The sequence below is a fragment of the Oncorhynchus mykiss genome, chromosome 22, assembly GCF_013265735.2.
Source record: "Oncorhynchus mykiss isolate Arlee chromosome 22, USDA_OmykA_1.1, whole genome shotgun sequence".
Lineage (NCBI taxonomy): Eukaryota > Metazoa > Chordata > Actinopteri > Salmoniformes > Salmonidae > Oncorhynchus > Oncorhynchus mykiss.
Window position 1 is genome coordinate 12,341,047 of NC_048586.1, and position 14,908 is coordinate 12,355,954.

Below are 14,908 nucleotides of genomic sequence, written 5' to 3' on the forward strand. Positions count from 1 at the left end.
AACTGCAAATCAGGAGATTCAGACCACTGTGTTTGGGTAAAACAACACATTCAACATACGCCTGCCTCAAAAGGGTTCTTCAATTGTCCCCATAGGATAACCCTTTTGGGTTCCCAAAATGGTTTTTCATATGATTATCCTATGGCAGGTCGTGTCAAGTTCATTCCATGGAGGGCCTAGTGTCTGTTGGTTTTTGTTTTTTTCCTTTCAAGTAAGACCTAGACAAGCAGGTGAGGGAGATCCTTACCAATTAATGGGGGGAGTGAAAAGCCGCAGACACTCGGCCCTCCATGGAATGAGTTTGACTCGTGTCTTATGGGGACAGCCGATTAAGGTACAAATTACAAGGGTCCAATTATGCCCCCATTCTAAAGGTACATAGGATATACTATACCTTACACTTACAGGATACCACTGCAGTGACAAGTGTTTGTACCCCTTTAAAAAACTAATCTAACCCTTTATTTCTGAGAGTGTACGTTGTCACCATACCATAAGTCTCTGCTCGGGATGCACAGCTTTCACTGACTATATAGCCTACCTCAAGAGACAAACATCAACCAGAGTCGGCTTCTTTGTTAGAATGCATGATTTCATTTCCTCTGGAATTCAGATTTGATGAAAAAGTGTTGTCAGTTCAGTGCTGTGTGACTGATCCAGCTGTAATAGCTTGGTTGTGTACGTGCAATACAGTATGTATCCTGTAGTATGCTTACTAACAGTAAGGGAGTATTGTTGGCACAGCATTTAGGAAATTTAAACAAATCCACTCTGCTCCTTTAGTGGTTTCCATCCCTTTCCCCCAATATTGGGGGAACTGCATCTCAGTGCCAGAGGCGTCACTACAGACCCTGGTTCGATTCCAGGCTGTATCACAACTGGCTGTGATTGGGAGTCCCATAGGGCGGCGCACAATTGACCCAGCGTCGTTAGGGTTTGGCCGGGGTAGGCCGTCATTGTAAATATGAATTTGTTCTTAACTGACTTGCCTAGTTAAATAAAGGTTAGATAAAAAAAAAATTAATAAGTGTCATTAGAGAGGGATTGAGGGGCTCGGAGGGATGGCTCTGGCATGCTGTGCCATGTTCAGAGCCACATCACACCTGTTTCCTGTGATTCCTATAAGGAGCACTGCTTCCTTCCTCGCCCTGTGCCTCATGTCACAGTCAGGAGTCAGAGGCTGCTTTCTGCTCCCTGCCGATGGACGGAGGGGGCAAGCAGCCATCCTCCCAGAGGGGAGGATGTAATGGCTCTGTTACCTTGGTGATGTTATGGAGGATGTAGATTCTCCTCATGCCATCCTCAAAGTGTGTCTCTTATAATGATTTAAGCAGATGTGATGAAATAAAAGCATGTTTTGAATTTGAGAAAATGGTGATATGTTTATGTACAAATGAATTACCTCTTGATTGCGACCGTTAAAGAAGGAACTGTCAACTCAATTGAACCTGGGGCGTTGGTAGTCCTTCTGTTTCTGAAGCCGCAGTAGCCTGAGAAGTAGGTTTGTAGATTTGATACTGCAGGTCTACTGTACCTGCCTCTGCACCAGTGAATTCAATAATCCATTTTTCTTTTCAGGCTATACGGCTGCGAAAGCTAGCCCAGCAGATCGCCAGCTGCAAGCAGATCATTGAGAGATCGTCGTCCCTCATCACTCAGGCTGATCACACCCTCAAGGAGACAGACCATGCCCGCTTCCTGCAAACAGCCAAAAGCATCTGTGAAAGGTGAGCTATCAAGTCAACCGATTGTGGTGATAACGTTCCAAACCCCAACTGACTGAGAGTCACAGGTTGTAATAAGAGAAATGTCACGTGAATCCTGTATCTTTGGGTTTCAGAGTGTCCATGGCAACAGCCTCCTCTCAGATCCTGATACCAGAGATCAACCTAAATGACACCTTTGATACGTTTGCATTGGACTTCACAAGGGAAAAGAAAATGCTGGAAAGCTTGGATTACCTCACAGGTGAACGCAATTTCGAACATGATCCTTGATGTTAAGGATATTAAGAACATATCTATAACTCCGATCTGAAATAGGAGATTATGGTATAGTGCAATCCCTGTTTATCTATTTCTTTAACAGTCAAAGTGAAAACAGCTACACTGTATTTGTATTTGTAATTATTATCGATCCCCATTAGCTACTCCAAGGCAGTAGCTACTCTTCCTGGGGACGAGCAAAATTAAGGCAGTTATACCATTTTTAAAACATTACAATACATTTCAGAACAGATTTCACAACACATTAAGTGTGTTCCCTCAGGCCACTACTCTACTACCACGTATCTACAACACAAAATCGCTGTGAATATGTGTGTATAATGTATATGTTCTCATGTGTGTGTGTGTAGCAACCCGTGTGTGTGTGTAGCATCCCATGTCAGAAGCTATGTGGCGTGTACAGTGGTTTTGACTGGGTAATCCCCCTGGTGCTTTGTTGAGTGCTTCCTGAGGGCAACGAAATGCTCACAAGTTTAGAAGATACAGTTTGAGGTTTGTTTACAGTTGAATGAAATGGCTTTTGACTGTTCTGGCTTTTAGGACATTCTCAGCAGGGTGTCATGTCCTCTGTTCTGTATTGAGGCAGTGGGTTGTAGCTCAAGGAGCAGCAACTTTACCACCTGAATCGGCAGGTAGCCTAGTGGTTTGAGCATTGGGCCCGTAACCGAAAACTTGGTGGATCGAATCCCCGAGCTGGCAAAGTCTGTCGTTCTGCCCTAAACAAGGCAGTTCATCCACTGTTCCTAGGCCGTCATTGTAAATAAGAATTAATTATTCACTGACTTGCCTTGACTTGCCTAATTAGGCGGCAGGGTAGCCTAGTGGTTAGAGCATTGGACTTGTAACCGGAAGGTTGCAAGTTAAAATCCCCGAGCTGACAAGGTACAAGTCTGTCGTTCTGCCCCTGAATAGGCAGTTAACCCACTGTTCCTAGGCCATCATTGAAAATAAGAATTTGTTCTTAACTGACTTGCCTAGTTAAATAAAGGTAAAAAATAAGAAAAAAAAACGCAAAGTAAAAGTCACTTGCAAGAGTGGGCTTGGTTGTATTTACCTAAAATCTCCAATCCCCTGCACATAACACATTGGACATAAGAAAATACACTGATTGTGTTAATCCGCAGTACGGTACTCTTCTGTGTGTTATGACAACTGTCCATCACTGTTGTCATTAAATGACACATACCAGGAACTGGCGTGAATAAAAGTAACTATATTTTTCTATTTGCAGCACCAAATCCCCCAATAATCCGGGCGGAATTATGTACGGCATCGAACGACACCATCACTGTTCACTGGACGTCTGATGACGAGTTCTGTGTCGTCTCCTATGAGCTTCAGTATGCAATCTTCACCGGACAAGCCAATGTTGTCAGTAAGTTTACAATTCTTGTCTAGAAGCCCTCAGTACAGTATGTTGGGTGTGTCTGTACAGTACATCTGTTGTGGTACAACATTTAAATCATGAAAGGTAGGCTATCTGAGAGCAATCATACATAGAAAGCCTCTTATTGTATTTGGCTTCTGGGTCTTCATTGCACTATCCTGATCAAATAAATAATGTGTCATTTCAGCAAGGGGGCAACAACCATTTCATTGTGTGGATAATAAGATATCAGAGATCTCTGCTCTGTATCTCTCTGGCACAGACTCTAGGCAAGAGTATATAGGCAGATTATGGGCTGAATTTTTCCCTGTGGCTCATGTAAGTGACAGACTGTTGGAATAGATCACCCTAACAGGGTTACAGCATGCTGAATCAAGCAATTGGCCCTCTTGTGCCCCAGTGCCTGTTCATACTACAGTGAATAGGTAATGTTATTGTTTGATTTAATGACAACAATTGGAGAAGGATTCATTGGAGGTGTTCTTATCTCAACAAATGTATTTTACATTGTGTGTTTGTTACAATCCGGTGGTTGTTTTTTTCTCTCTCATCTGCCATTAACTGATTGTCTTTGTCTGTGGTCTAGGTTTGTGTAACTCGGCTGATAGCTGGATGATTGTGCCCAACATCAAGCAGAACCACTACACGGTGCATGGACTCCAGTGTGGCACCAAGTACATGTTTATCGTCAAGGCCATCAATCAGGCAGGGAGTCGCAGCAGTGAGCCTTGGAAACTCAAGACCAACAGTATGTTTGCGTTTCGAATAGCTGCACCATGCTGAAATCATTAAGCATCTTTGGAGATTTGACATATGGAGATAGCATATTTACCATTGTTTACTGTAAATCTATTAATGGTCAATTCACAGGTCAACCATTCAAGTTGGACCCAAAGTCTGCTCACAAGAAGCTGAAGGTCTCCCATGACAACCTGACAGTGGAGCGAGACGAGACATTGTCCAAGAAGAGCCACACTCAGGACCGCTTTACCAGCCAGGGCAGCTACGGCATCACAGGGAATGTGTACATCGACAGCGGGCGCCACTACTGGGAAGCCTTGATAGGAGGGAGCACATGGTAAGGATATTAACCTGTGGTGTTTAAAGTACATCAGACTAGAACATTTGGAGAGACAAATGTGTGTGAGAATCAGATTGGGAAATCCAATCATGGTGTCTGTTACACTATAGTAAACGCAATCTTAAAATCTAAAATCTCTAGGACGTTAGGCCTATCATTTCCCATCAGTGCAATTTGACCACTACCAGAAAATGAGCCATCAACATTCAATATTCTATTTTTCTATCTTTATCAGGTTTGCTGTGGGCGTTGCTTACAAGTCAGCACCGAAACATGAGTGGATCGGCAAGAACTCTGCCTCGTGGGTACTGTCTCGCTGCAACAACTCCTGGGTAGTACGTCACAACAGCAAGGAGATGCCCATCGAACCGTCTCCCCACCTGCGTCGTGTGGGGGTGTTGCTGGACTACGATGCTGGATCCCTGGCCTTCTACGATGGCGCCGGCTCACAGCACCTGTACACGTTCGACATCGCCTTCGCTCAGCCAGTCTGTCCCGTGTTCAACGTGTGGAACAAGTGTCTGACCGTCCTCACAGGGCTGCCCATCCCAGACCACCTAGAGGGAACAGACTGTCGGGATTAACAGTCCAGCTAATAGAACACAGAGACACAGAGTGAGCAGAACAAACTGATTACAGCCTCACCTGGCTGCCTTTTTGTCACATCACCAATGCTGTATAAAACAGAATAAAGCCATGGTCACAGATGTCTCTAATCATGCTCTTACTAGAAGTAAATTCATTTCTTGAATTATTTATGGAAACCATTTATTGGATTTTATTTCTTGCTTTGCACATTAATGTACACTACTATATGTATTCGTGTTTGGTTTTGGGGTGCGTTTAGATAGGAAGATGGATATAACGTTTTGAAATTCAGTCAAACGTATTTTCATGCAGCTCTGAGAATAGTTGATTTCCTTCTTACAAATGTAAAAGGTTGTTTCCATCTTTCCGTGTGTCCATCTTTAGCAGCGTGTTGATAAACGGTTCGTGTGCAACCTGTTGATATTGACACGGCATCACAGGAGCAGTACCACTGATTACTTCCTAAAGCAGTCGTAACACGATTGGTCAACTATACCTGTTCTGTTTCATGCAGGTGTACCAAGATCCTCTCTACAATTAGAGTTATAATAAGCATGTTAAGAGTTATTTTAAGAGTTCTTCTTAGGGTGATTTAGTGCACTGACAACTCGACTATGATTGACAGATTAACCGAGACAATTCTTCATCTTCTCTTTGTTGAAAACCACTATGATGTTAAAAAGCTTACTATTGCTGAAAATGTACATTTGAAATAGAAGCCATTTTAAGTTAAATTTCGACACAGAAATAACTTATAGAGTCGATTGAAACACCACCGCGTCACATGGTGATGGAATTTTTGAATATTGAACAGCTCCTTGTGTGTTTCTGCTAAAGACCAGAGAGGTGAAGCGAGAGGGATAACTGGGCGTTTTATTTATTTTTTGCTCACCAAGCACAGGAGTTTTTTGTCTGGTCAAAGAAAGTGTGTCGAATTTGGTTTTGAAAAATGCGCTTATTTGCTACTTGTGGCTTATTTGATTGAATATAACTTTCAGAATGATTAGGTTGTTGCATGTGTAGTGATATAAGTAGGACATGCAGGCCACTTCGAGAAACATTTTTTTATATTGGAGTTGTACCTGGTCATCACTAGTTACCGCAGCCACAAAGTTTTTTAATGATTTATTTGATGATATATACTGTAATTTCGACTTTGTGTATGTGGTAGCTAGTTGAAACCATTGTGCCTGTTCACACGCGTCCTAAAATTCTAAATCAAATGGCTAAATTATACATTTTATGACCCATTCCATATGTTAGCTTAGTAGATATGGCGATCTAAAGGGCTTAGACCTACAGGGAGTTACTTGTAATTAAATGCACCATGTGCAATTTCTGTAAATACCTTGCTGTTTTCTTCTCACATATTGGCTCTGTATGTTCACATACATTTGGTATTTGAGCAATTTGACTTTTTCTGATGCCTGCATCATTATTTTCACACTAGTATACATTCCTTAAAAATGTAATAAAGTGACATCAACACACTTTTCAAGTCGTGAATTTGTAATAAAACGTCTCAATTGTAATGATGACGCTTTTTCATTGTCTGATACCTAATCTTAACAGTCATTTTAATTGAATTCAGATACCCCTGTAGGTGAAACGAAGAGAACCACCTCATGTGTTTTACCTTTGATTAAATTCACTGACTATAATGTCTCATTAATGTCGCACTGTATCCTTTATTAACCCACTTTTTAAAAGTGTGTCACTATTATTCTAAAGAACTCCCCAGCACTGTGCAACAATGATTAAGCTGTGATGAGATTCCTTCTGACATCTCTTTTCATGCTCAAGTAACATGGCTTTAAGACCACTGGACCCCAATCCTTTCAACTAAAGTAGACTAGAGCATATCTGAAATGTACCGTGACCTCACTATCGAACACCCTTGAGACATGGATCATGACGTAGCTCGAGTGCATGGACATCGCCTGGCTAGAATGATGTCACAGAGACCTTCGTAGTTTGATTGGAGGCATCTGTAAATATTTGTGTACAAAAAAACATGAGTGAAATATTATTGAGTTTGTTTGAGCTTGAGTTTATTTTATTTTTACAGGGACAGTGCACATTAATCAACGTTTCAGTGAAAGTGCCGGTTTTAGCCAGCCGGCTAATTTTCAACTTCCGTCCCTGGGCAGGTTATTAAAAACAATTGCAATATAGACAATCATTGAGCAGTGAGCACACGCAGAGCAACACAGGACAAGCAAGACGTACCATACAGACAGAGCAACATAAAGCAGCAAGACAAAATTCATAAAAGCAACAAAGTGTTTCCACACCTCACAAGCTACAGACAACATGGAAAGCGGCAATACACAGCATTCTTTCATACTGTAGCTATTCCTCTTTTCCAGATGGGTTAGGGCAGTGTGCAGTGTGATTGTGATTGTGTCGTCTGTGGACCTATTGGGGCGGTAAGCAAATTGGAGTGGGTCTAGGGTGTCAGGTAGGGTGGAGGTGATATGATTCTTGACTCGTCTCTCAAAGCACTTAATGGCATGATGACGGAAGTGAGTGCTACTGGGCGATAGTTGTTTAGCTCAGTTAGCTTTCCTGGGAAAAGGAACAATGGTGGCCCTCTTGAAGCATGTGGGAACAGCAGACTGGGATAGGAATTGATTGAATATGTCCGTAAACACACCAGCCAGCTGGTCTGGCCACGTGAAGGAGAGCCCGCAGATTTTGGTAGCCGGCCGTGTCAGTGGCACTGTATTTTCCACAAAGCTAGCAAAGAATGCATGCATTAGTAGTAGCCTACCCAACTCGCCAATGATCGTCAGGCTAATAATGGCCTTGTATTCATGGCTCAATTGTCTCTTTAACCACTCTGACATCAATGCAAATGCGATTAGAAAATCACAACAAACACATCATCAAAACAGTATGTGCTTTTAAAACTCACCTCACTGTGAATGATCAACTTGAAGAAAGAAGTTCAACAGTAGGTTGAAACTGGGTGGGAAATTTGGCCATTGGTGATGTTGTTTCAAAGCCTAACAACAAAATCGACAGCGCTTTCTAAGGTGATGATTATTTCAAAACACTCACATGCATATTAGAGCTTATGCCTAAGCATAGGCCTATATATGAGCCCAAGCACCCCAAAAAACCTGAATTACAGTAATGATTGTGCCATTATAAAAAACACAGCCAACCGCATATTACACATGGCATAATATTTTTTATTTTAAATAGTGATTTAATATTTCATTGGTACATAATTGGTCTACATTTAACACATTCAGATCTAGCCTACAATTACAGTGAATTTGTTTTAGATTTTGAATGGCCTAGTAATAGGGAATTTTTTAAATGTTCATAATTAATAGACTGACACTTTACGTTTAGCTACAGACTATCTCACCACCATGAGTTTCCATCTCGTCCCCTCTCTCCTTAATTTCTTTCTCCAGCGCCCAGATCGAGGTGCTGTCAACAGTTTAATGAAATATGTTTCGTTGTGAAAACATGTTACTATCGAACAATTTGGTTTCCATATTAAGTACTGGGTAGCTGCAGGAACAGGGTTTGTTCACCCAGCAATCAGGACACGCAGGTTGAAACATCAAAACAAACTCTGAACCAAATATATTAATTTGGGGACAGGTCAAAAAGCACTAAACTTTTATGGCAATTTAGCTAGCACAAGGTCCTCTACTCTGACATGCACAAGGTCCTCTACTCTGACATTTAATCCACAGATAAAACTGTAAACCAAATTCGTTTCTCATCTTCTCTCCTCCTTCCTACAGGCTTCTTTTTCTTCTTTGGACTTTATTTGGCGGTTGGCAACCAACTTTACGGTGAATTACTACAACCAACTGGAGTGTGGAGGTCATGTAATCTTTTAATCACCCACATGGGTATATGCTCCTAAAATCCAATGAGGAGATTTTAGAGACAGGACTTGCAGCACGTTGAGCGTCACAAATATAACCAACTGCCCTTTTAGCGCCTGGCAACGCACACGCTCGCGAGCAGTGTGTTTGCAATGATTGGATAACTTTATGTACATTTATTTTTGCAACACCCACAGTGTGGTCAGCATGTTAGTGCGTAGCCTAAGCCTAAGCTTTAGAGCCTAACTAGCACGCCAAATAGGCCTACACACCAATTGCCAAATTATTTTGGGAACTTAGGAAGAAAAAGTTAACTTGATCCACTGAGGCAAAAGGGACAATGTCAGAGTTTCATTAAGAGAAAATACGCCAAATGGAGAGTTGAGCAGAAATATAAGGGAAGGCCAGAACAGTATTTTAATGTTTGGTAAAAGAGGATGATTGAAGTGCCTGCTATGTCACATACTGTATATGAGATGACTGTGAGGTGGTGTACATATTCAACAGTCACAAGACGGTTGTCTCGCGTCGTCATTCCTCTGAAATCATGTCGCTGTCACGCCTCCCTTGGAGATATGGAGAATTTTGTATTGCAATAACGGTTTGAATGGTCCGCTAGCTCCCAGCTCCAAGATTTTGATGAGATGTTACATTTCAAGAACCCTCCCCCCACATAGCTGTTGGTGCTACGTGTGATGTTCGTCACTGTTTTCAAACCGTGCAGGACGCATTTTGCAGAGAGTTGTCGTGGGATCAAGACAACTGGGAACTCGGGAAAAAAACGAGGTCAAATCATGATGTCAGTAATCTTCAGTGCGGATAGTCGGAGATCTAGAAAGAGGCCCAAGTTCCTGAATCAGAATTTTGAGCTGAATGACTGTTCAATACGATTTTTTACCAGTCGGAACTTGTTTTTTTCCGAGTTCCTAGTTGTCTTGTACACACTAAAGTCAGAGATTTCTAAGTTCCCAGTTCCCAGTAGTTTTGAATGTGGCATTGTTCCACATCCTAGTTTGTAACTGCAGAAAATGGAAGAAAACCTGGAGGAAAGTGTGCTTTTATACACAAAATCGACATACATCAACATATTTTGATGGGGTTTTAATATGTGATTTCCTGGCAATCCTCACGCACTGTTGCAGCTATGACACTAATCTAGTGAGCACTAACAAGCAAGGCATTTGATGGGTTTGACATTTTGTGTCATTGATTTACACAGCTTGGTTCTCCATGAGGCTAAAAGGCGGGAAATTGCACGTCAAGGGAACTATACTGTTCAGATTATTTAAATGGCATAGCAGCCTAACAAAAATCTGGACACTGACTATGTGATCTATAACATTTCACATAGCCTAATATAATGAACTTGTGCAGAATAAGGCATTTCTTGCAGTAAAATAAAGAAATGGAAGGGACAGAGACATATGATTTATTCTTTCAGCATCTTGAGAGAATCAATGCGCGGTTAGGGACCGTCTGTTAAGGTGCTATCTTTCAGCTTTATAAAAGCTTATATAGTATGTCAACTGTATTGCTGTTATTGTGAAGTGGAAAAGTCTAGGAGCAACAACGGCTCAGCCAAGAAGTGGTAGGCCACACAAACTCACAAAACGGGACCCTCTGGTGTTGAAGCGCGTGGCGCATGAAAATCATCTGTCCTCGGTTGCAACACTCACTACCAAGTTCCAAACTGCCTCTGGAAGCAACTTCAGCACAATGACTGTTCATCAGGAGCTTCATGAAATGGGATGCCATGGCCGAGCAGCTGCACAAAAGCCTAAGATCACCCTTTGCAATGCCAAGCAGTGGTGTAAAGCTCACCACCATTGGACTCCAATGGACGAATCTGGGTTTGGCAGATGCCATGAGAACGCTACCAACCAAAATGCATAGTGCTACCTGTAAAGTTTGGTGGATGAGGAATAACAAAGCATTTTTTAAATGTATTTTTATTGAACTTTTGTTTAACTAGGCAAGTCAGTTAAGAACAAATTCTTATTTACAATGACGGCCTAACCCAGCCAAACCCAGACCAACAGTTTGGGGAAGGCCATTTACTGTTTTAGCTTGACAATGCCCCTGTGCACAAAGGGAGGTCCATACAGAAATGTTTTGTCGCAATCTGTCTGGAAGAACTTGACTGGCCTGCACAAAGCCCTGACCTCAATCGATGAATTGGAACTCCAACTGCGAGCCAGGCCTAACTGCCCAACATCAGTGTCCGAGCTCACTAATGCTCGTGGCCGCAATGTTCTAACATCTATTAGAAAGACTTCCCAGAAGAATGGAGGCTGTTATAGCATCAAAAGGGGGCCTGTTATTTTGGAATGAGATGTTCGATGAGCAGGTGTCCACATACTTTTGGTCATGTAGTGTAGTTGGGTGGTGGGTTATTAGCAATTATGGGTGGGTGCAAGTGAAGAAACCACTGACCTGTGCACTACTAACCTCACCGGCCACCTTGAGTGCACAAGCGCTGCAAAATAAATGTACACATACATGTTATTCAATAATTTCCCACACCGCTTGCGCAAATGAATGAGCGTCTGCATTTGAGATGGACAAGTCGCCTCCTTATTGGAAATCAGGAAGATACAAACCCAAGTGGTTGCTTGAAAGAAAAAAAGAGGAGAGATTAATTAAAGATAACTTAAATCTAACTGTAACTTACTTGGTTTCGATTCTGTATTTCTCAGGGTCAAAATTCTACAACAAAAAAAAGGACCTTAAATACTTTGTGTTATTAAATAATTTCCCACACAAGACAAATGGGCTAGCAGTAGCAATCTTCCTAAATATCCACGAATGTTTCATGTGTGTTTCGACATGCCCCCAAATTAAAGGTGCAAATGCAAAAATCGCTCCGCCAGCTCCAAATCCTAATAGTTATAAATTCTAATAATAACTTTCTAATAATAAACAGATCAACCACTTCTTAGACTTGCTTTTAATGAAAATTACATAGCTGTAACTCACATGTGATTTTGGTTGGGTTGCTCAAAAAGTAACAAATTCCAACTATAATATAGTTGGTTCACAGTTGGTTTTAATTTTTTGAACCTGCGTGTACTGATCGAGTTGGGTGTGGATGGACAAAATCAACACGCGTGCGATGGCGCATGCTCGTGGCCAGTGTATTCAGCATGTAATGTTTTCTGCCACCTCGGTAGCATGTGCAGTGCAATCAGAAAGTATTCAGACCCCTTCCCTTTTTCCACATTATGTTACGTTACAGCTTTATTCTAAAATTGATTCAATAAATAAAAATCCTCATCAATCTATACTCAATACCACATAATGACAAAACAAAAGCAGGTTTTTGTGTTTTTTTTCACAAAAAAAACTGGAAACATCAGGTTTATGTAAGTATTCAGACCCTTTACTCAGTACTTTGTTGAAGCACTTTTGGCAGCGATTACAGAATTGAGTCTTCTTGGATATGACGCTACAAGCTTGGCACACCTGTATTTGGAGAGTTTCTCCCATTCTTCTCTGCAGATGCTCTCAAACTCTGTCAGGTTGGATGGGGAGTGTCGCTGCACAGCTATTTTCAGGTCTCTCCAGAGATGTTAAAACGGGTTCAAGGCCAGGCTCTTTCTGGGCCACTCAAGACATTCAGAGACTTGTCACGAAGCCACTCCTGCATTGTCTTGGCTGTGTGCTAAGGGTCGTTACCCCGTTGGAAGGTGAACCTTAGCCCCAGTCTGATGTCCTGAGCACTCTGGAGCAGGTTTTCATCAAGGATCTCTCTGTACTTTGCTCCGTTCATCTTTGCCTTGATCCTGACCAGTCTCCCAGTCCCTGCCGCTGAAAAACATCCCCACAGGATAATGCTGTCACCACCATGCTTCACCTTACGGATGTTGCCAGGTTTCCTCCAGACATGGCAGTCAGGCCAAAGAGTTCAATCTTGGAGAGAGTCCTTTAGAGTCCTTTAGGTGCCTTTTGACAAACTCCAAGCGGGCTGTCATGTGCTTTTTACTGAGGAGTGGCTTCCGTCTGGCCACTGTGCCATAAAGGCCTGATTGTTGGAGTGCTGCAGAGATGGTTGACCTTCTGGAAGGTTCTTCCATCTCCACAGAGGAAATCTTGTGCTCTTCCAGAGTGACCATTGGGTTCTTGGTCACCTCCCTGACCAAGGCACTTCTCCCCCAATTGCTCAGTTTGGTCCTGCGGCCAGCTCTAGGAAGAGTGTTGGTGATTCCAAACTTATTCCATTTAAGAATAATGGAGGCCACTGTGTTCTTGGGGACCTTCAGTGCTGCAGAAATGTCTTGTGTCTTACCCTGATCTGTGCCTTGACACAATCCTGTCTCGGCGCTATACAGACAATTCTTTCAACCTCATGGCTTTTGCTCTGACATGCATTGTCAGCTGTGGGACCTTATATAGACATGTGTGTGCCTTTCCAAATCATGTCCAATCAATTTAATTTACCACAGGTGGACTCCAATCAAGTTGTAGAAACATCTCAAGGATGATCAATGGAAACAGGATACGCCTGAGCTCAATTTCGAGTCTCATAGCAAAAGGTCTGAATACTTACATAAATAAGGTATTTCTGTTTGCTAACATTTATAAAAATCTGTTTTCATTTTGTCATTATAGGGTATTGTGTGTAGATTGATGAGGACAAACATTGAATTTAATGAATTTTAGAATGAGGCTGTAACGTAACACGATGTGAATACAGTTAAGGGGTGTTATACTTTCCGAAGGCACTGTATATTTCTTTATTCACATGTGTATTTTTATCTGACTTAGTATTACTGCATTGTTGAGGTAGAGCTTGCAAGTAAGCATTTCACTGTTTGAAGTCTCAAGTTTTGTTAGTCATTTGTACTCAGCAAATATGCCAGTGTTACCTAGTGTTGATTTTCCAGTGTAACACTTCTAGTGTTGATTCAGGAGTTCAATTAACAACAACAAAAAATGAAATTAATACTTAGTGGTGTAAAATAACCCCAGCGTTGGTGTTAATAATCAGTGTTGAGTGTGATTGTGTCCATTTTATTCTTTGGAGAGTAAAATATTCCCATCAACACCATGTCCATCATCATCATTTTGCCCAGCATGCCCTACTGTAGCTAGATTTTTTAGGATTGTATTTAATATCTGTGTTTTTGCATGTACATTGATTAATTAATTAATCTTATGCAGCACAAATATAAATAAATTGTTTATCTAAACTTCTAAACTAATCCAATCAGTTAGTTATATGTATTGTGCCTGTTACTGAAATGATTGATCCAGTTTAAATGGTTTAGGTAGACTACTTTGTCAATGTTCCTAACCCTGACAGTCATTCTGAATGGAGGTTGTGGGTGAATAAAAACTGTTGGAGATCCTAACTCTGACTGGTTTCTAATAGGAATTACACATCACTTTGCAAGCCAGAATAATATGATTTGCAGTCCTGATGCGGCCTGTAAACCAGGAGGTTCCTAACACCACTGTGTTAGGGTAAAACTTGGCCATCAAAGCAAGGCCGTATGATATACAGTATGTAATGTATTGTCATAAAGAGATTAATTTCAATGATGGCATTTGCCTAAAGTAGAAACTCACTTGAAGTCCACAGGACTGAACATGTACAGTATGAATTCAACAACCATGTCTCTAACAAATACAGTAATAGGTGATAACTCTACAATTCACTTGAAAAGTCAAGGCACACTGGGTAATTATATTGAGGAATGGCTTAGTGGCGACCCATGAGTGGAAGTGTTGTACCAGTTTTAGTAGGCTATTGTTATGTTTATTTAAAGTGTGAGTACGTCTCCTGCCAGTTGTAAAGTCTTTATAAGCACTTGCATGTGGCAATAAAGACTATTATTGTCATGTCATTAACCCAACACCTTTTCAACCTCTTCAAATCAAAATATATTTTTGGGGTCACATTCACTTGTTTAGCAAGTGAATGTTATTGCGGGTGTAGCGAAATGCTTGTGTAATGGTTAAAATACTATATGAGGTTTTATTGCATAGCACC

The 14,908-nt window shown here is 41.4% G+C and overlaps 1 protein-coding gene across 6 annotated transcripts in view; it reads left to right on the plus strand.

Annotated features, from left to right (window-relative positions):
• LOC110501400 (E3 ubiquitin-protein ligase Midline-1) overlaps positions 1 to 6,594 on the plus strand; it is a 58,963-nt gene extending 52,369 nt beyond the window's left edge. For all 6 annotated transcript variants that reach the window (XM_021578945.2, XM_021578944.2, XM_036958744.1 and 3 more), the window contains 6 exons: positions 1,579 to 1,727; positions 1,841 to 1,968; positions 3,238 to 3,381; positions 3,980 to 4,141; positions 4,264 to 4,471; positions 4,710 to 6,594. In XM_021578945.2, coding sequence (XP_021434620.2) covers positions 1,579 to 1,727; positions 1,841 to 1,968; positions 3,238 to 3,381; positions 3,980 to 4,141; positions 4,264 to 4,471; positions 4,710 to 5,058 — 1,140 coding nt within the window. In that variant the 3' untranslated portion in view covers positions 5,059 to 6,594. The remainder of the gene's footprint in view (positions 1 to 1,578; positions 1,728 to 1,840; positions 1,969 to 3,237; positions 3,382 to 3,979; positions 4,142 to 4,263; positions 4,472 to 4,709) is intronic.
• The last annotated feature ends 8,314 nt before the right edge of the window (positions 6,595 to 14,908 follow it).